The 22,000-nt window shown below is 37.7% G+C and overlaps 3 protein-coding genes across 6 annotated transcripts; 2 read left to right on the top strand and 1 right to left on the bottom strand.

The window, feature by feature from the left end:
* The first annotated feature begins 529 nt into the window (after window positions 1–529).
* Window positions 530–5,106, top strand: LOC140776607 (small ribosomal subunit protein uS9m). The gene is made up of 4 exons (XM_073120358.1): window positions 530–1,268; window positions 3,314–3,754; window positions 4,306–4,386; window positions 4,517–5,106. Exons 1-4 carry the CDS (start codon window positions 647–649, stop codon window positions 4,606–4,608), a joined length of 1,236 nt encoding a protein of 411 aa, XP_072976459.1. The 5' UTR covers window positions 530–646; the 3' UTR covers window positions 4,609–5,106.
* Window positions 5,107–8,336: 3,230 nt separating this feature from the next.
* LOC140776079 (protein PHYTOCHROME KINASE SUBSTRATE 4-like) lies at window positions 8,337–10,371 on the top strand. The gene is made up of 2 exons (XM_073119640.1): window positions 8,337–8,803; window positions 8,897–10,371. Exon 2 carries the CDS (start codon window positions 8,921–8,923, stop codon window positions 10,274–10,276), a length of 1,356 nt encoding a protein of 451 aa, XP_072975741.1. The 5' UTR covers window positions 8,337–8,803; window positions 8,897–8,920; the 3' UTR covers window positions 10,277–10,371.
* Window positions 10,372–14,657: 4,286 nt separating this feature from the next.
* Window positions 14,658–18,760, bottom strand: LOC140775557 (protein ETHYLENE-INSENSITIVE 3-like 1a). 4 transcript variants are annotated; one of them, XM_073118934.1, is made up of 3 exons: window positions 18,496–18,760; window positions 18,049–18,429; window positions 14,658–16,834 (listed from the first exon to the last, which is right to left on the bottom strand). In XM_073118934.1, exon 3 carries the CDS (start codon window positions 16,808–16,810, stop codon window positions 15,035–15,037), a length of 1,776 nt encoding a protein of 591 aa, XP_072975035.1. In that variant the 5' UTR covers window positions 16,811–16,834; window positions 18,049–18,429; window positions 18,496–18,760; the 3' UTR covers window positions 14,658–15,034. The 4 variants fall into 4 exon arrangements, with proteins under 4 accessions (XP_072975035.1, XP_072975033.1, XP_072975031.1 ...); XM_073118932.1 differs by having other exon boundaries at window positions 14,658–16,877; window positions 18,496–18,759; XM_073118930.1 differs by lacking the exon at window positions 18,049–18,429 and having other exon boundaries at window positions 14,658–16,877; window positions 18,496–18,759.
* Between the last annotated feature and the right edge of the window lie 3,240 nt (window positions 18,761–22,000).

The following is a 22,000-nucleotide window of genomic DNA, read 5'->3' as shown; positions in this document are numbered from 1 at the left end:
TATACTATATTTGGTGGGGTTTGGCTATCAACTGAGAATATAGGATCATAATATTATATAATTGTTTATGTGATTTGTACGTGCTAACTTATAAATAAAAAATAAATAAAAACCTAATAAAATGAAAAAGAAAATTAGTTTACTAAGTTACTATTACTTTCTCAAGAGGATATTTTAGTCTTAGAGGTCTAACTACAATTATCTTTTTCAAATATTATACTTAAGCTCTAGTATTCTTATATATAGTTGATATATTTTTTAGAAATAACGCCACTTCTACCTCCTAAATATTTTTACTACATATATTCTTTAACTAAATTTTTTAGTTTAAAAGTGTATATAATTAAAAAAAAAAATCTTAGTTCAAGGGGGGTATATGTGAATATTATTTTTATAATGATGTATATGTAAGTAATAAAAAGTTCTGGAGGAGTGTATATGGGTAAAAAAAAATTAATGAATCAAGGGCTTTAAATGAAAATATATTTTTCTCTAAAATGATCGATGAGTTCAGTTAACTCGGCATGCCGTATTAAAATTATGGAGAAAAGAGAAAGAGAGAGCTGGGTGGCAAAATCCGGGATGTTAATCGGAAAAAACCCTCTAAAACCCTAGTGGATCTCCACATCACCTTCCTCCTCCAAGAATGCTCCGCCGCCTCTTCTCGCGCCATCTTCACCTCCGCCTCCAGACCCTCACCCTAACCACCTCCTCTCGTTCCCATTACTCTCCCCCTCCACTCCCTCCTCCTCTTCCCCTCTCCTCATTTGATCCCAGTCGTCGCTTCCTCCTCCCGACGACTCTCCGATGCTTCTCGACCTCTCGCGGCGACGGCGGGGATGACGACGGTGGCATCTGGAAGATATCGCCGGAGTCTGGTGATGTCGACTCCGTCTTCGGCGAGGACGACGGCGGCCTCGCCGGGATCGCGGAGGGTGGGGAGGACACCTTGGGATCGGTGGCCACCGGAGGCGATCCCTGGACGGAGGAGGATTCCACTGCGGAGCGGAAGAGGGATGTGTTCGGTGATATAGATAAGGAGTTCGCTTCTAACGAGGGAGGAGAAGAGTGGGAAACGGGTGATGGGGAAAAGCCGTGGTCTTTGGGGGAGGCGGAGGAAAAAGTTGATCTTTTTGGTGCTGGAGAGGAGGGGGAGGTAGGGATTGATGGGATCGGCAGTGGCCAGGTTGAGGATGTGGAGAAGGAGAGTGCTGATGAGAAGCAGCAGTTAGAGAAGAAAGAGCAAGAGCTTTTAGAAACGCTTAAAGGTAATAAAATCTTACAGATATAAGTTTCTATGATTTCTTGAATTCTGATTTGTTAAACTGAAACACCATATGAATAGAAAAAGATGAAGCATGGTCTACTAGGATATAAGCAAGGAATACGAGAAATACCATAGAAGCGCATTAGACCTAAATTTTATTGGATCCAATTGGAAGTTGAACACTTAAAGGAGCTACTTTTCTAGGTTATCTTGGATAATTTGTGCATACTTTCCTTTTTGAATCCTTTGATTAGTAATGGTGGTTAATTTGCCTAAATTCATGCTTCTTTGTATTTCTGAGTTTCTTTCTTGGTTTTATCAAATCAATTTATATTCTATTAGTAATATATTGACATCTGGTATCCTGATAATTGGACATATTATTTTATCCTAAATCAGAAGATCACAAGAATTCTGTCCTTATTGAGCATACACATGGTAACAACATGGCTTGGTTACCTGGCACCTAAATCTGACAAACGAACAATTAAGTTCTTGTAGAGTGTAGCCTTATATGTTGGCCTTGTTACAAAGAAATGTAGCTATTTTAATAAACATTTCATGTTTCTAGGTAGACCAGTAGACCTGCCTTTTCTGGATGGAGAATAAAATGATTGAATTTGGTCTTATTAAGCCAAAGATCAATTGGTCAGATCTTTGGCCTCATAGGCATCGTTCAAGAAAACAAGATATCATATATTTTTGTTGTAGAACTTCTCCACATGCTCCTTTTCAGTTTATTCTGACCTTCAGATATGTTCTCTCTATAAATTATTCTCGTTGACAAACTTCTAGCTATCATGCTATATGAACTATGAAGTGTGGGTAAGCCGGGGATACTTGTACTTATTGTATTTGAGGATATTTTGTAGAGCATTGTTCTTTATGCTGGTTATTTGTTTTCTTGTTCTGCAATTCTATATTTGATTATTTTCTTTATTCTAATTTGTGTATCGCTAAGATGCAACATCTTTGCAATTCTTTTTATTAGGAGTTGCCTTCTTGATTATCTATAATACTTTTCCCCAAAAGATGCAAGTAATTTGGTTGCAACTTGCCTAAATAAGTTTATAAGAAGTTTTTTTTAGTAATACAATTTTTATTTGTATGTTTTTAACAGCGTCTTAAGTAGTTGTAAACCTGAACCTATAAAACACGGACACTTCAAATAGCATGCCGTGTCCATGTCCGACACTTGTCGGACACCGACACTCGTCGGACACTTATTGGACACGTGTCGGATACTTCTACAACATATCCCATATTTAAAAAATTATAGAATAAATTCGGACACTCCTTAGACACTTTTAGACACCCTTGAAAAACTTTTTGGACATAAGATTTATCATATACTATAAAAGTTGATAACATAAATTATCAATTTTAGAAAATTCCCGCATATGCTATAGAAATATAATGCAACAATCACAAGTTAGTACATACAAGAAAATTAATATTAATGCAAATTATTGTAAAATCACAGATTCGCCTATGCCATCCACTGTAGTTAAATAATGGTAGTTAGTTATTTATTCTCAGGTAGTTAGATATTTATTCTTATAATATAGAATTGTATTATCACGTATTAGCATTATCATTTTTGGCTATGTAGTATTGTATACGTTTTGTTTTTCTCTCATGAATAATTTATGCATGCTCGTGTATTTATACTATAAGTTTAGAAAAATATTTCTTTAAACGTATCAATAATATATATAATGCTTTTATTTATTTATTTTGCCGTGTCCTAAACGTATCGTGTCCTGTTTTTTTAGGATTTGTCGTATCCCCGTATCCGTATCGTGTTGTATCCATGTCCTGTATCCGTGTCTGTGCTTCTTAGACCTGAACTTGGTTATAGAACTTTGTAAGCCTCATCTATCAAACAATCACAGAGCTGACTTTTAGAATACAAACTGATTAAATATGATCAAGAAGATGAACAATACTTGGTGTCTTTTGAAAGAGTGTAATATATCTCGCTTTCTCACTACAATGTGCAGAGGTACAATCTTATATTCTGTGGATTCAATCTTATAATTGCAGGTCCAAATCGAGCATTTGGAGATCTGATTGCAGCATCTGGAATCACAGAGGATATGATTGACAGTTTGATCCTCTTAAAGGATGTAAGAAATATTCCTGGATTGCCTCCTTTACGAGAAATAGAAGATAAAGCTATAGCAAGAATGAATGCTACATCAAGCAGAGCTGAAATTGAGCGGAAGAAACAGGAGGAAATTGCGAAAGCACGGGTAAGACAAGTCGATGAAAAAGGAAGGGCTTATGGAACTGGAAGAAGGAAATGCAGTATAGCACGTGTTTGGATTCAACCTGGCAATGGAGAATTCATTGTCAATGATAAGCAGTTTGATATATACTTCCCTATTATAGATCATCGAGCTGAACTCCTCCGTCCATTTACAGAGACAAAGACTTTAGGTCTTTGGAATGTGACCTGTACTGTGAAAGGTGGTGGTTTTTCAGGTAAGAATAGATACTCAAGAAACTCATGTTAGGTTTCCGTAGAATGACATTTGTGAAAGTTGTTGTAATATATGAGTTTTCTACTGTAAATAATGGTGTGATGTAGTTCTACTGTTTTTAGTTTGTGTTCATGAGTGGGAAGAAACTATTCTAACTATCAACTTGTCTTATAGCTTTTACAGTAAGTCTCTATTATTTAATTTCTCTTCAGTTGGAAGCTTGGTATGTATTTCTAGAGGTTGATTTTAGGTTAACAGACATTTTAAAAATCTGTTCTCTTTGGAGACTTTTCGTCTTTGTGTTATCCTCAAGTTGATACCATGATGTGGAGGAAAAAGCTCAGATGATAATGTTGGCACCATTTGAAAATTCTGCATTTGTTTCTTTCAACTCTGATTTTAAGCCTACCAACTAGTATCTTCAAGCTGATCCATAACTATTTATTTTACCAGTTTATTTCCTTGCTAATCAAGACTGCAGTGTTCATAGAAGCTGAACCGTGGCATGATGGTCAGGCAGTTTGTCTTGAGATTGTTTCTTTTGAATTGCAGGTCAGGTGGGAGCAATTCGTTTAGGAATCAGCAGGGCCTTGCAAAACTGGGAACCAGGGCTTCGGCCATATCTCAAATCAGGTAAAAGTCAAGAAACTAGATCAATCGTACTAATATTATTCTTATGTTACTTTTACCTGGGATTTTTATCAGTTCCTCTACTAGGTGTTGAACTAGAATTGTTTTACATGGCGTGTTTGGTTTGATGCAGCTGGATACTTGACAAGAGACCCACGTGTGGTTGAAAGAAAGAAGCCTGGGAAGGCGAAAGCAAGGAAGAGCTTCCAATGGGTCAAGCGATAACAAAGTACTGGTTTACTACATCTTTACCTAGATGTCATCTTCATCTGTTGCAGTCCCTTATGATATTACTGGTCAGTTGCTGATTTGGCGTCATCTTTAGCTTAACTCACCGTGACATGATTTTGACATGGTGCATAAGTGTCAATGGCTACAAGTTGTTTCAGCGATTGATTCTGTCTCCTTGCAATTGGCCTACATAATTTCCAATTCGTGATGTCTGTCCTGTGCTGTTCATTTGAGTTCTTCAGCTGATATTATGGATCATAAGTTTGACCAGGAGATTGTGATTGTCTTGAATTACTTCCAGGTTCTTAATCAATGGAGCAATCAGGTTACTCATAGGGAGGCCTTATGAAAATACTTAAAAACGCTTGTTGGTATAGTTTTTTTTTCTTTTCAACTCTCCTGTAATAGGATTGAGCAAGTGCTCTGCTGGCAACTTGTGGATCGACTTTACATTAGGCTCTAATAAAGCATGCTATGAACAATTATCTGTTAGCTCTTTCCATGTAATATGACTGATATCAGTCACTATCTTTATTTCATTACTTTGAGTACTGATCTTTGTCAGTGGTCCCTCATGCATAGATACTGATATCATCCGAACAATAGTCACGTTGTGGCTGGCTATAGGCACAATGCATCTATAGAACGATGTTGGGGCTATTGTGACGAAGGTTGAAATTATAGATCTTAGTTATGTCACATTCATGTGTATGCTTTACAAGTCAGATTGGATATCCAACACCAGATTTGTATCTTTTTCCATATTAAACAAATAAAATTACATAGTTTATTAACGGTATCAGGCAAAGAAGTAAATATGGCTATAACTTTTTTCACTGTCAAATCTGTGTGCTGATTCATTCTTATCCTTAAACAACAATAATCAGACTGTTCATTCCATTCTCCAGGCTCAGCTAGAAGTCCTGTTTTTCCATTTAGTTGTCATCATGTCCAACTTTTTAGCATCTGTTTCACAGTTTATTTCCTGTCTTCACTTAAATCTGGCACTTTCAAGTTGAAGCTAGAAAACTTCTTACTGGTATGTGAATGCCCCCGTGCCCATGTAAGACGTGCTGACATTTGGATCCATCTTAAATATGTTCTTGATTGCATCTGCAAATGATGCTATTCTCAGTTGCTATAACACAGTCCTAATAGTGGGCTATTGTTAGTAGTGTTTGCTCATTGTGCTTCATTGCACAATGAAGGCCATCCAAAGAAACTTCACAAACAAGCATTAAATAGTAGGCTTGTTGACTGTGTTTGTCTCTTTTGATACATATTAGGAGGACAACCATATTTTGGTACTTTATTGATATGTATTTCTGTCTCTGAATCTCTTGTGTTAATCTTTCGCAATGGACCATCTGCAGCCTCAACCTCAGGAATTTATTAGGGTCAAAATACTTTGTGACCTATGATCGGCTACAAAGTTGGTATAATTATTTACTTCTAACTGGTGATGATTTGCAGCCAATAGGGGCAGCAGAGTAACCCATCTTCAGGGAATTCCTGCAGCCAGAGCTGCAGATACCTATTCCCTTCTTCAGCTTTTAATATTATATCATCCTTGAGATACTATCACAATTTTCTTAGATTGTTTTGTTGTTTGATTTGTTTTGTGTCATTTGAACCTTCTGGGTGAAATAAGGTTCCAAAATACAATAGGATTGGAGGGCATGAGATATGTGATGGAGCAATTGGAGTACAAACAAATCCCATATGACCACTGTTGCTGACTACCCCCAATAATTCAAAACCTATACGAAGCGTTATCTACTATGCTACCTTTTCGGTTTAGTTCACATGCAAACAGTTCTTCCAAATAGTATATGACTATTAAATAACAGCATGCAGATTCTGTACTTTATCTGAATATTTATGGTAGAGGTTTCAAAGAAAATGATTCTCATGTGATAGCCCTCAAATTATGTTTGATGGGTCCGTATTAGCATTTGGATGCAGATACATGTTAAATAATCTTTGCGTGGATATAGTTCTTTGTTAAATCTCAATAATACCCTCAGACTTCTTTTTAGATTGATTAGAGGGAGCCACTTGGTTCATGTTATTTCAAGTACAAGGGAGAAAAAGGATTGTCTAAATACTTGTGGTGTGTGGCCTCATAAAATAATTTTCAATAGCATATTGCTTGCCCTTCCACAATTGCAGTTTTCAGTTCTAACTATTGAAATACCACTTCAAACTGGTGATTATGTTGTTGTGCAAATTTCTCTTCCATCTTTATTTAGAACTGGTGATAATTGATGAATTATTGTGCAATCCTTTTCCATCTTTATAGCATTGACAATATGATACTATATTATCATATGTGAAGTGAATTGGGACCAAGTTTAGGGCGACAAATGATTTATGGAAGCTTTAAATCTCAATAAGAATTGTCTGGACTTTCTTGAAAGGAAAAAGAAAGGTGAGTGGTTGTGCTTGGAGATTATGTTAAGTACTTTTTAAGGTACTCAAAGATAAAGTGTTACTTTATGAGGAGCACATTTGGACCCCCACAAAATTTTGTGAATGCTAATATCTGGAAGACTGTTAACTTTTGAAATGATGCCTTTAGGAAATTGTGCTCCCAAGATTCTGCATTATGTTATGGTGAATTGAGAATAAGTAAGAAGGTGCTCATATCATGTCACATAATATAACCTTAAGACCTACAATTATTCATCCTATGGGTGCAAGTTTTTTATCATAGAAATAGTTTCTCCAGAAATGGAGATAGGATCTATGTACATCTTGGCCTCTTCCAGAGACTTTGTACTGCATTGAAAACTTTTAAAGATAGAAGAAGCTTATATTACTTCACTTCCTCTAGGCTTCTGATGTCTTCATTGAAATTCTACAGATTTGCTACCATCTCATAATGGGGTAAGATATCCATGATGTTCTTTGCCTTCCACATCATTATATTTTGCTGACAAAATTTTGCAGGAAGATGGACTTTGGACAATGGTATTGAAGATAAAAATTAGGGCTTTTTCTCTGTTCTTATTTGACACCAAGTTGACATGGTCATGGAAATAAAAAAGAGATCTTGTAGATAAAGTACAAATCCTATTTCAACTCCTTTGCTTCAAAAAAAAAAAAAAGTACATACCATATTGGATGAGCAATAGTACAAATCTGCAACATATCCGACACTGATGCTACTGTACAAGAACATGCCATCTAGATGTATTATTCTTCAAGAATCTACAGTAGCTGAGATACTAATTTGGTGCCTCTTTGTTAATAGTTATTATCTCTCTGGGGGTTATATATGATAATTAGAAGACCAAAGGTAAAGCTTCTCCACCATTATTTATAATAACAGCAGGGGTCCCTAAATATGAAACATGTTTGCATTGAGATGTGGAGAAAACAAGAACGCCACATTAGGATAAGCATGGAAGAGATCTCGTGGTTCGGGATCTACGGAAGGAAAAGAACAAACAAGTATCAATCAATATTTCTTTTTGGGTGATCCTGATGTCTTAATAGTATTACAAGAAATGGACAAAGCTTGTTACTCATATTTCTCTACGACATATCTCCCCACATGCTTATATTATGTCCAACTTCTGACATACAACACAAGAGAACATAGAACACCACAAGCTTTGATGTGCAATGGTGATATCTTTTTTTATTGTAGGTGTGTAGATGGTTTGAGATTCTCTTGTGTGGGATACTGCATGCATTTGTGTTTTTGCTATGAGCTTCTTTTTTTTTTCTTCTTCTCTATTTTGTGTATGTTTATTTCTATATCTTTTTCTTTTTATCATTTTGCAATTGGTCCAAATATGCTTTGCTGTCATGAATGCATTGATCTTGCATAGAAATATATAAACGTGGAACAATATAGTCACCTAGATTAAGGGCATATACTTGCAGAACAAATGAATGCTGGGGACAACTTGAGCACATAAGAGTAGGTAGAATTGCCCACATCAATTTATTTCTTTGCCCATTTAGCTGCGCACTTAGCTTTCTGGAGATGCTATGGAGCAGTGCATATCCCTTGATACAGGGAAAACAAAATTGGGCAATAATCTCATGCTTTCTTGTTTGCCATATAAATTATCTTTTTGACCTTCTTGTTTACCATTTAAAGCTACTGCCTTGTTAGAATGCGATCTCTATACTGGATCTTGTAGTAGAGAAGTAGCCTCTGTTTCTTATTTACCATGTACGTATTGTTTACAGCGTTAGGATGACAAACTACTACTTATACACCTGAGAAGCTGCATTTCTAATGTTCTTCATCATTCATTCCTAATAGATAGATAGAGAGAGAGAGAGAGAGATGGAGAGATATAGACGAGCAACACAGAGCTACAACAATGGCCTTCCACCAAGGCCACCACTCCAATCCAGATTACCTTCTCATCTCTCTCTAAAGACCAAAGTCCGAGAACTCCCCATCTCTGACAATTGCGGTCGGATTAGCCGTTGGAACGACGACACGGAGCTTAGCATCTTTGAAGCAGAGAGCTACTTCAGCGACAAGCACGATTCCCGAGACATCTCCATGAGGAGAACCATAGTCCTCCATGGAATGGCGGCGGAAAGGTGCGAGCTTTCCACCAGCCTGAGAGACCCCTCCATCTCCTCCACCGATGGGTACGGAAGATGTTACCCAACTGGGTCTTTTGGGACTCCGATTTCTTCTTCTGAGGCGAGTTGGAATAGCCAATCCGGCCTCCTCAGCAAACCTGTGAGAGGCTTATCTATAAAGGACCATGCGAGGGGGACCTATTCCACCGGCCGGCGACTACTTGGACGTAATTGCCCCTGTTCTGGCGAGAAATCCATCGACGTCGAGGAGTACTCCGAACCCAAGAGCCCAATTGGCTCAAAGGACGAAACCGGGGAAGCTTGCGTCAGTAGAAGGATACAAATCTCCGCAGCCAAAGAGATAAATCTCGAAGTTGGTATCGAGGAGGTGAATAAGATGAGGATAACTCCCGGGAATTATACCGAAGGCGACGACTTTATCCGCGGTTCCACTCTCTTCTCCCTAAAGGAGACGCCTTTCCCAGCGGAAACCGGCAAGCCGCTCAAAATTCCAAATGGGTTCTCCTTCCCCATCTTAAAACCACCGCAAGAAGAGTCGCCACGCGATTCCTTGGAGGTATTCCGCCAAAAGGACGACGACCAGTGCAGCGACGCGAGCTCCGACCTCTTCGAGATCGAGAGCTTCTCCACCTCGTGCCCCACGGCGTCGTGCTACCGCCGCCGCGACTCCATCGACGAGCTCCTCGAGCGCGCCGCGGCGAGCTACGGCGCCGCATTCCGGTGGAACGTGGTGGAAGACTCGGCGCCGAGCGAGCTGAACTACGCGCCGAGCGAGGTGAGCGTGCAGTGGAGCGTAACGACAGCGGAGGGGTTCGACCGCGGAAGCGTGGCGAACTTCTCGACCTCCGCATCCAGCTGCGGCGATACAGGCGGCGCCGCCCCCAAGAGGCGTGGCGGCGGCGGTTCGCTGCTCAGTTGTCGGTGTGAGAAGGCAGTAAACGTTGGGCCTAGTCCGGTTCGTACTGGACCAGACCGGTCTAGTCCGGCATCAGCGGTTTACGCAGTCGAACCTGGGAAGGTAAAGAGTAGGAAAGTGGCCCGGTCCAACTCAGACCGGCTTAGGCGTCCGGTTCAAATGAGGTAGACCGGGTAAGAGTGTACGTGCATGTACTTGTTGTTGTAATAGGTTTCATACCTGTGAATTTTCTATTACACTCTATGACTATGATTTCAACTCATTTAACCTCAATTTCTTTTTAAGGGTTGACTCTGTTATATAATCTAAACATCAAACAAATAGCAGCATCTTTAATTAACCTATAATTATCTTATAATCTATATATATATATATATATATATATATATATATAAAACTTTACTAACATTAGGTAGGTCAAATCAGCGGCACTTTTGTTAGCTCTATGACGTATATTACCTCAATATATTTTACCCCATGGACCCAAATCTAAAACAGTATCCGATGTTAGATACGAGTAGATCCAAAATTCCAACCCAGAGGAGAAAAGGCTGCACTCTCATATCCCAAAAGATCTGCATGCTCAAGATTGGTCCTTGCCTCGAGATTCGCGATAGTGCTACCATGTCGTATAATGACCCCATGACATGTGACATCCCCCTGGACTACACTCGATCTAGAAATAATTTGGCTCATAGCCCTACATGCATGCATACATACATACATACGTAAGTACGTACGTACGTACGTACATGCATACAGACATTGTGACCCCCCACACATCTTGAATGGTGCAATAAAACTTAGCATCTACCAAATTGTGTCCCACCTAAAATGAATGGATCTGGGACAAAAGACAAAATAATTTCCATTATTTGCTAGTGTCTTATTGTCTAACTGGGTGGGCTGATCATCCCCTGATCCATCGGGGGTCGTTATGGTCATGGGAAAACCTAAAAAGCATGCATGGGAAACCACAGGAGAATCACCTTTGAGGAAGTAGGGCTGCTCAAAAAGCTCGGAGGCCCAAAGCGGGCTCGGCTCGAAGCTCGTTCATGTCTAACCTGACAAAATTGGGCCAAACTCAACCTGAGCACACTTGGGCTAGTTCGACCTGACTCAAAAGCCTATTGGACTGACTTGAGTAAGGAGGTCTAAAGCGGCCTAGCATAGTTCTCGGATCGTCTAATTAGAGTTCGTATATGTTGGCGTATTCGCTCATGGTAGGAATTTACAATTTTGAATGTCTATACAAGTTTATTTAGATGGAAGTTGTCAACATAGAAAGAAAATTTATTAGGAAATTCTAATATTTATTAGAGAATTTAGCCTCTTGATTTATATACATTTTTGGTAAAAAAAATTTTGTTAACTAAGACAATATTACACCTAAACATTACATCTTAAAAAATTACGTGCAAATTTAATATCATAAATTTGCTTATATAATGAACCTTAGAGTCGCTGGCGGGTGGCCCAATTGACCCATCTATATGCTCAAATATGAAAACGGGCAGCACTAGATTAGGCTTTGACTCAATTCGAAAGTAGTTCGAGACCCGACTAGACTAGACCTTATTTAAGAAAGAATTGGCTAGTCAAATACGACCTGGATCATTAGCATGAGACAAGGATTCAGTGGGTACCAACCCATTTGGATCAGTCTTGATGTATTGTCAAATTTACGTTGGCACACAGATCGCATACATTTGACATTCTCAATCACATTTAATAACGAATACTAGATGGAGGAGTTACAGGATTTGAGTGTGGGCTTAATCATAGTGTCGAATGTACATAACTGATATATTGATATGCATTTGACGATGTCCTGAACTAACTCAAATATGATCAACCCACACCAATTTCAATCCAGTATCAACACACTGTTGTAAAGGAGTGAACTCAAGTCTACATCCGCAGCAAACCTAATTGTGTGCTTAATAAGAATTTGATTTCCTTTCTCAAAGTGGTTATGTAATTTGCTAAGTTAAAATTAAAAAATTAAATAAATAAGGTTAATCTCTAAAAATTTCTAGAGGACATTAAACATGAGACTTCTTATTGATTCTGGTCAAGTGAAGATGGTATAGATTATTTTTCCTTCTTTTTTATAGAAATTTGGGGGAGATTATTTCTAGCAAGGCAAAAGAGATAAAACGTATCATGACATCAAGTGTGAATGATGATTTATTTTCTCTTATTGCGAATCTCTAATTTTAGTTACTGATAATAGAATAATTATGAAGCCAATTTTGTTCCTAAGTCGCAAATGAAATGATAGCTGATGATATGCAATGCAGGTTGTACTTTGTTATTTATTTATTTATTTATAAATAACCCTACTCATTAATTCTAATTATATTTTACAGTCTTGAAAATAACATAACATAATTTGAATAAGAAAACACTCATAATATATATATATATATATATTATATATATATATATATATATATATATATATATATATATATATATTACTCTTAATCAAATCTTAAAGCAGCCTAATTACAATCTACATAAAACTGAAAGCAAATCAACAACTAACAAGAATTAAGTGATCCAGACTACCAAATTAAATTGAGATATGATAGTGCTAAGTTGTACTTGGTGATAATTATTTGTATCCTCTTTTGAATAAAACATTGATTTATTTTTCCTTTAAAGGGTCTATAGTTAATGGAGAAAGAAAGAATTGGATAGAAGTTGTCCAACAAAAATAAAGGTAGAATAGTAGATAAGACCTTAAATCAAATCAATCATGCAATCATAGCCCAATTGTAGGAGGATGACATCTCAAATGAAGCACTGGACCACCATAGAATTTGTGAAGCCATGCATGCCATGGCATCACAAGTCTCTCTTGCAAATTCTGATTCACTACCAACTAATCACCAGAAGATTTTCCCAACCAATTCATTGAGAGAGAGAGAGAGAGAGATTAAAAGGTTCTTCAATTGGGGACTTTAAAGAAAACCTGTCAATAAATTGCAGAGATCAGTTGGATGTCTCATTGTGAGTTCTTGACCAACTTCTGCTGCCAGACCCATTAATTTTACAACCCAAAGTTTTAATTGGAAAGGGGAGAAACTAACCACCTTTCACATCTCACAGCAACTTGGTTGGTGCACTCTTCCTTTTCTAGATTTAAAGTGGTAGTTCAGCATTATTCTTTCTCTACTACATCAGAATGAATTTGAGTTGCATTGTACTTAACCAGCTTTCTTTGGATCCTGGAGCAGTTAGAAAAGAACTAACCTAATTGAATGCGAGCGATTGATGTGTTGTTGCACTAACCTGCATCATCGAATCTCAATCAGATTAAAACATCCTGCAATTCCATGTTAAATGTTTGGATAGATTCCAAGTCACTCTACTGCAGAGCAAATTGAAAAGAACCAAAACCACTACTCCACCCAATTGGGTCAAACTCCATTCATACTTGATCTTGACCTGCTCTGCTCCAATCTCTATCTTATCCTCTATCTTTATCAAACACATCAAATCAATTCTTTCTTCTTTTTTCCATCTACTGGAGATGGTGATCAATTTTAATTAGTCTAGCACAAAAATTTGCTTCTATTTTGAAGTCTGGACCAAGAGGATTATTATGTGCAAATCAAGTAAAAGAACGAGTATAAGAATCCTTGTCTAACACTTTCAGTCACTTCATTCCTCACCAAGGTGAGAGGTACTCTTTCTCTTTAATTGTTTTCTTCTCCATAACTTCTCTCTCTCCACACACCCAAAGGACAAGCATGGACCAATCCATTCCACTTGCATGCTTTTAAGAATATTTATAGGCGCAAAGTAGCTCATTAATTCATAAGATGTAGACATAAGAGAGTGTGGAAACTCTTGGAGGATTTGGAGCCAACAACAATGGCCACATTTTTGTTTTAAACTTTTTCCTTTTCTTTTCTAAGATTTTCTGTTTTTTTTTTTTTTTTTTGCATGTAACACTGCATTTTTCATTTAATTGTGAAAAAAGCTTCAAGTGTTACATATGTGTACTAATTGAAATAATTTAGAAAAAGTTTACCCTAGTTCATTCAGACAGAGTTAGGAAAAGGATAAGAGAAGAGAAGAGAAGAGAAGAATATTCCTGAAAATATTCATAGTTGCTATCCTTTGGACTGCAATTGGATGTCATAAGAGGTGGAAATTGAGGGATTAGTCTTTTGCCAAGTCTCATGACTTTTGACCATTTTGTGCCCAGTGTGACTGTGTGAGCAATGGGAGGAGTTACAGATGAGAAGATGCATCTGCATAAAGAGAAGGGACCTGTGACCAAGAATAGCTTTTTAGGCCTCCAAAAAGGCACTTTATTTGATCTTTTGATCTGCAACGTTTTCATCCGAGTACACACCACCAGAGAAGCTTATCAAAATCCATAACCAACTTTTTTTTCCTTTGCAAGAATAAATTGTAGTCATATCACACAGTACATGAGAAACAATTTGCAAAAGAACTAATTAGCAAAAGATATATACATTTATCGAATTGTTGACGAGGATCGCATATCCAGTGCAGATAGAATAAGGCGCAAGTTTAAACAGCAGTAGATCTTTAATTAAACATATCATAGAGAGTTTAAACATTACAATTCGACGAAAGTTCATCGGTGGATTGGACTATATATAACCTACACATTCATCACCTAGCAAAGCTACTGCGACCCAACAAACCTATACTTTTACCAAGTCTTATGAGATGCATCCATGGAGAATTCTCATGAGAACTCCCAGGGAGCTATCTCTAGAATATAAGCACATATGTTCTAAAGGGTAAAAGAAAAGAAAGAAGAAATTATAACCGAGTGCGCAGAGGATATATATCTCCCCAAGGCACAAAGTTGGCTAGTTCTTCTCTCTACTTCGGGTAATAGGCAATCAAACTTCTGATCATATGATCTAGCACCTTTCAGTAGAACCAGTTGGTTCCGTTTGCAAATGGTTGCTCGGGTGGCATCAGACTGTCACGAACAAAGAACTGCGGTTGCTGGATCAAGTTATTAACTTCTTCAAAGATACCGCCACCAATCGCAGTCCCCTGGCCAAAGAAATTGTCATCCATTTGAACTCTAGACTGAAGAGGACTAGACCCATCCATAATCGTCACGCCCTCCTGGTTCATGCTCTTGTTGGCGTTGACACTACTATCATACAAATTCATCAGATCATTGATCGATTTCTGCCCATCAACAGGAAGACCGAAATCTGAGAAACTGATAGGATTGCTGCTGGACCCAAGCATATTCTGATTTGCCTGGGGATTGTAGGGAACAGAGAAAACAGCAGGTTTATTCTCTGCCATCTGTAGCCCGGATTTCTGATACTTACATATATACTGATGGCTGTTTCTCGCGTTCCTGTCCAAGAAACCGAGGCGGAAATCATGGTGTGGGCACTGACTGTTATCACATGTATAGATGCGCTTGTTCAGCATCAGATCAGGCTCGATAGCACTTCTTTTCTGGACAAATTCCACATCAGTCTCTTCCTTCATTGGCGCTGATACAACAAATTTGTCATTCTTTGCAGTGACACCCAAGTTGTAAGTATTTCCATCAGCAGCAGCTCTTTTGTGATTGCCCTCATCCTCACTCTTCTCATCAAAACCTTCAACATCATATTCACTGCAGCTGCTGCTAAAAGATATGGCTCCTGTGAGTCCGCTCCCAGAGGATGGAAGTAAGCAGGCATCCGGGTGGAGCTTCATGTACGCGTCCTCCTCTTGCTTGACCACTGCGAGCCATGTTGAGCTCTCCTTGGCGGTCATCTTGTCCTGGAGGCATTTGGACTGCCTCACAAGTCTTCGGATCTTCTCTATGTCAGGGGACATGTGCTTGATAACAGCAGTCAGCACACTAACCTTCCAAGCCTTCTTCAGATCATGAGGCTTCTTATAAGGCGGGGGACCTTGGTCTTTTGTAATACCCAATTGAGGCCACCATTCCTCATTCCCAGTAGGCCACCATGGTGGAGCAATTCCCTTCTCCAGAGGAAATCTTCGCTGTGGAGGGTCGCAGTGCTGCATGAGAGCAGATAAGAGAGAGCCCAGTGTTGTGTCCTGCAGTTCCTGCAGTGAATGAGGACTTGCAGTTCCAGAGTTCATCTCATTGTTGGATCCAGGGATGGCATTATCAGCCTGGTATTTGGCAATAGCTGCAGGTCCATTGCGGTCGAACCGAACCTTTTCTTTCCACCAAGCTCTTAGGTTATCCGAGGCACCACTGACAGGCTTGCCCTTCTCCGGGATGATCCCATAAACAAATCCTTGGGCCTTGCAGACTTCCATCATCTTCAACATGTATTTGAGTATCCCATCTTGAGCTCGGGACATCTTCTTTCGGCGCGCCTGCTCTTGGGACTGCCGCTGCTTCAACGCATCCCCTTGGTCCTTGTTGCGGTTTTGCTGCTGCTCTTTCAATCGCTTCAGCCGCATCCGGTCCCTCCACATGCGGCGCTCGAGTTCTTCTATGTCGATATCGTCATCGCTCTCTTCGTCAACAGCCTCAGCAAAGTTCTCCGGAGGAGGGTCGACCAGATCTCCCTCTCCCATGATACAATCACCAGCAGAGGGCTGATGCAGGAGAGGATTGTAACATAGATTTTTCTCGTTGTTGGGCGACATAAATTGCACAAAGTTATGACCTCCAGGATAGACCATGCCCTCCATTAGTAGACCACCCATCATTATTAACAGCACAAGCAATCAGGTCTGTATGCACAGAATCAGAATCAGATATAGTATTGTCCTGCAACTGGAATATCAGAGAACACTCAGAGGGTGCCATGTATGCAAAGCAAACATTTATTCATTATGTACCATTAAATGCCAAATAAATTCAAAGGAGGTAAAGGTATTAACTACTACAATTTCATTAATAGCTGAATACATATATTCAGATTCACACAACCAAAGGAAGTTAATACAAAGACCGTTTGGTTGTAGCTCAAGTCTTAAAATGGGCAAATAAAATTTGAACCAGAAAATTATGTCGAGATCATTCTGTTTATATAGTGTAGAACAGTTATGAAATGAAAGATAAAAACAGGGAACTAGGTATCACGTCAGAAAACTAGTATTATGATGGATCTGCAACTCATGCGAATCGAATGATCATCGCCTAACTATCTAGACCAAAGAATGTTAAAAGAGCAAGGGGATGGATCCATGAAACGTATACCCATGTCTGATCTCATAAAACCTACGTGCGAAGAAAAAAAGGAATGACCCTAATCACCAAAGTTAAGCAGCAAAAGGAGCTCTGTTATCCTTTTGAATCTTAGCATACTATCTATATCCAGCAAAAGGGAGTCATGTCCCAGAAATTAAAGCAAAAGGACTAATCACTCCAAACATGGCACATGGAGTATAAAGCATTAGACAAGTTGTTGGACAAATTCCAAAACAGTTTCCTATAGGAATCAAATATTTGATCAGAAATGGAAGCTGAAATAACTAAACATAGCGAAGCAAAACCACTTCCATTAATATTATTCCGTACCCACCAACACTAGCATTCCAAGAAAGGAAGACAAGACTTCATTTATCACAAGAAGATATAGAAATAGAAAGAAAGAAGTGTTGCACAAAAGGAAAGAATCAGACAACATTTTCATGACCCATCTTGGAAAATGAACTACTTATAACATTTTGTAGTACTGTAGAAATAAAGCATCGCCAACAAACACTGGAATCAAGATTTAGGCACAAAATAAATAAATAAATAATTTTGCAGCAGCTAAATTAGGCCATAGATCTGATAAGAAACTCCATGATCAGAGGTTAAGAACAAACATTGATAGATGTGATGAAACAGAGAAGTTTTGGACCAAGGTTTGTGATCTCAAAAACCAAGTGAAAAAAGGAAGGAAATAAGCCAACACTAAGACCGAAATAGTTAGGAGGTAATTAAGACAGATTCCTACCTACGCGTACTCCAAGCTCCACCCAAAACCCAATGGGAAGGAAAACGTCTTAAAGCATCAGAAACTGTCTTTCAATCAACGAAACCAGATCGAAGTTGAGCTCAAATCGTTGACTAAAACGTGTAAGGAACATTGATGCCAATTGGGTCAATCAGAAAAACCTCGAAATCCACCTCTACTGGCTATTCCCAAGCACCTTTCTCCTGGCTGCCGCCATTAGAGCATCCCAACCGACCTCCCGAACCAACCCAAAAGAACCCAAATGGTAAAAAGGATGGAACCCAACAAAAGAACAAGCAACAGCAGCAGAGATCAAAGCATAGCCACCAAAAAAGCACTGAAATCCAGAAAAGGAACCAGCAGGACGGGGAAAAAAAAAGTCTACAAGAATAGAAGCCAGCTTTTAGGAGAGAGATAAGAAAGAAAAAAAAAAGTAAGCTAACAAACCTCCTCTTTTCTTTTCTTTTCTTTTCTTTTCTTCCTCCTCCAAACTTCGAGCTACAACTCCATTCAAGCTCCCACCTTCGCCAAGTTTTCGTGCAACAGAGCAGATAAGATGGAGAGGAGAGAGAGGAGAGAGAGGAGAGCAGAGAGGTTATGGAGGGTGGGCACTTGGAAACAGGGCGAGATATAAAGTTATAATATAAAAGCTACAAAGTGGTCCTCCTCCTCCCTCTTAGTGGAAGTTGGGCATGTGAAAGGCGATCTCTCCAGGGGTAAATATCGGTGGACGACGATGAGGGAGTTGGAACTACAACGCTGCTTTCCAGCGCGGTAATATAACCGCGGAGGTGGGGAAGCGGTAAAATCCAAAGCAGTGTTGGATTCGCCCGCGTCTCGTGTGGACCAGAAAAATAAATGCCCGGCTTCCAGGAGGGTGCTCAGATCGGAGACTATAATCCACTTTTGCCCCCCCTCCCTTCTTGCTTAAAACTCTTATTAATCATTTTAATTATTATTTACTTACTTTATATAAACTAATTCACACGGTTAGAAGCCGCAACAAACAGTAATTTAAGTCCCTTTTAATTAATAAAAGCCCATTCTCCCTACTAATCTCATTAATTATCCAAGCTGTCCATAAGTTTTAGGGTTTAAACTGTAATTAACTCTAAGCCTAAGTCTTAGGGAATAAAGGAGTTGACTATGCCCACTAAAAAGAGTGCAGCATAATAAAAGTCCAGGGGTATAAAGGTAAATATACCATAAAATTTTCAATTAAGTACCTTAATTTGACGGCTTTTAAACCCGTAGCCGCCGCAGGGGCATTCTGATATCGCCCCCCACCCCCCCCCATGTGCTTCTTTACTATTTCTGCCACGTAAGCTTATGGCTCCACGTAACCCGTACGAATGCTCGACACGTCACAAATCCTCTTCTTAGCTTAATTAAAATTAATTAATTTAACGAGAGAAATTATAATAAGTATTCTAGTTAATTACGTGCATCCGAAGAGATCATAAGATCCAAATAATAATAATAATTATTATTATTATTATGAAGTGCGTGGCTCGTGTTAAGAAATAATTTATTGTTTCCCTCCATTTTAATTAGTTACTTTTTTTTAAAAAAAAATTAATAATAATTAGTGGAGTCATAAATTAAATATCTAACCTCGGGAGTCGATCGAGCTTTAAAGGCATGTTGGGAATATACGGTGCAAGTTCATCGTAGCCGTCCACGTGGTTACGAAGTTTGGATAAATATATTCTTTTTTTTTTAATCAAAATAATTCCCGGATAAGTGAAAGTAGGCTGGATAATTATTTATAACCACCACTTATTAGCCAAGGACGTATCCATTTAATACCGATTTAATATTAGCTAGACGACAAGTTAATTAATCTGGCGATGTACGATATTTGCCCGATATGGGAGGTACTGAACGGCCCAGATTCAGACACCCGACATTAGGGACAGAGATATATCCAAATAAATACGAAGAGTAGTTGTCCGAAAGGTAATCTCCCAAACGACGAAAGCGACACGTGTACTTGTCGCGATTAACCTAATTAATCCCAAATTATTAAGATATAATAGTGTTTGACGGGATTATGGACTTCTAATTACCTTTGTCAGAGAGAAAAAAAAGGTAAGAGCAAGTGGGCTTCTTTTATTAGGGCTTTTGTTGCAAATGTTTCTTGTTCTAGATGACCAATATATATATAAATTTTATACATAAAATAGTATTTACTTGGGCTAGTGGATAGATTTGCAAAGGTTTTCAAAGGCTCTAAGTAGGCTCACTAACATATAGAGAATGTTATTTAATATATATAATATATATATATATATATAAATATGAAGATAAATAGGCTATTGGATCCTGAGATTTATGACATTAATAGCAAGGGTGTTAGATTAGCCCACGTTATTGACTTGAAAGCTTGGCATGAGAGAGTAACTGGTAACCACAAAAGGGCAGATAGAAGTGGGGCCCAGACTTAAAACCAAGTTGGGCAATTTGGCAACTTGGTGGCATTGATGTTCAAAAATAATTCTTGTCAGTGAAAGTGAGAGGAGCTCATGATATCTCTGTCTCCAAATGTTACTGCTGATTATGATTCCCTTTCTTCAGAGAAGAAAATCTTTCCAAAATTTAAATTTTTTAAAATTTAAAAATTTTAAATTTAAAAATTAATATTAATACAGTTAACTCTTGTCTGAAAACCTTTCCCAAAAAGATGGGAGGAGGCGCCGCAGAAATAGAAGGGATTTCCGGCACCCAAAAATAGCAATTAAATTAGGGAGCGCGTGGCTTTCAATGTCCACATATTAATGCTCTCAGATTGGCCTGCATAGATTAGTGGGTGGCCCTCGCAATAATTCCTCTGTTTTTCCCCTAATATTCGTGATTAAGAACGAGAATAATATTATTATTTAAGGTTGATTATATTTTATAACCTCTTTTTTTTTAATTAAATCCTTTTTATGATAATTTTAACCCCTTCATAAAAGATTAGTAATAGTTCAGCCTGAAAATGATCAATAATTTAGAATAACAAATATAATTTATAATATTATGATTTAGGAATTAGGAAACGTCATGCATCGGAATATTAATATATATATATCATTAAATGCGTACCAACGTAAACCACCGGTCATCAACGTGGGACCATGTCTAATAGAAAAATATAATAATACAATAAAAAAAATGTGGGACCATGTATGTTCCTGTTTTAGAAAGTCATTGGGAATAGTTGTTAAAGATTCTTTACCAAAATAAAATATATTTAAATTTTAATTAAATAATAATAATTTTTATTATAGTCGTAAGTAAAATATAATAGTATTTTATTTGAGGAATAAATTAAATTTAGAAGAAGACTAATTTAGTCAAAATTGAAAAAAAAAACTCTTTATTTACTACTTGTGGATACATGACATCTTTCTTTTTAAAACTTTAATTTGATTAGTCAAATGATAATGAGTGGTAGTAAGGCTTTAATAATACTAAGCCTAGTAATATAAATCATCAACTTATTTATTATTAATAATAGCTATATGAGATAGAGAGCAAAAATTATGAGCATGATGATATTAATAAGATGTTTGTGATCATGGAGAAAATAACATCTTACCAGCATAATAGAGAAATATTCTATAATTCACCAACTATTTTTAATCTTATATTTTGTATTATTATCATTCACACCATGTCATATAAATACTAGTTTACCCTTGAATAATTTTTTTTAAAGTTAAGATAAGATAAATAGAGAACTAGATTCTCAAAGTCAAATAAGAGTGTTTTAATTTTTTCTATTAATTTATTTTTAAAAGCAGCAGAATACTTCTTTATTTCCTTAATTTTTTTAATGTAAAATTAACTTAATTTATTTTTGAAGCAAAATGTAGAGTGTGAATAATAATAAAGAGAAAAATAAATAAAGGGGTGTTTTTGTGCTCTTAGATGATATACTTTTATATACATTGTTACTTGACATATA

Source organism: Typha angustifolia, chromosome 14 (genome assembly GCF_048772165.1).
Source record: "Typha angustifolia cultivar Huaian chromosome 14, ASM4877216v1, whole genome shotgun sequence".
In the NCBI taxonomy this organism is placed as follows: Eukaryota; Viridiplantae; Streptophyta; class Magnoliopsida; order Poales; family Typhaceae; genus Typha; species Typha angustifolia.
Note: the sequence above shows the minus strand (reverse complement) of the source record. Positions and strands in the feature narration are given on the sequence as shown.

What these genes read in the sequence shown, in the direction of transcription:
- LOC140776607 (XM_073120358.1), top strand. Translation starts at nt 647, where the DNA reads ATGCTCCGCCGCCTCTTCTCGCGCCATCTTCACCTCCGCCTCCAGACC. An exon ending in GAAAGGTGGTGGTTTTTCAG is followed by an intron (nt 3,755 to 4,305) that starts GTAAGAATAGAT and finishes TTTGAATTGCAG; the next exon opens with GTCAGGTGGGAGCAATTCGT. An exon ending in TCGGCCATATCTCAAATCAG is followed by an intron (nt 4,387 to 4,516) that starts GTAAAAGTCAAG and finishes GGTTTGATGCAG; the next exon opens with CTGGATACTTGACAAGAGAC.
- LOC140776079 (XM_073119640.1), top strand. Translation starts at nt 8,921, where the DNA reads ATGGAGAGATATAGACGAGCAACACAGAGCTACAACAATGGCCTTCCA.
- LOC140775557 (XM_073118934.1), bottom strand. Translation starts at nt 16,810, where the DNA reads ATGATGGGTGGTCTACTAATGGAGGGCATGGTCTATCCTGGAGGTCAT.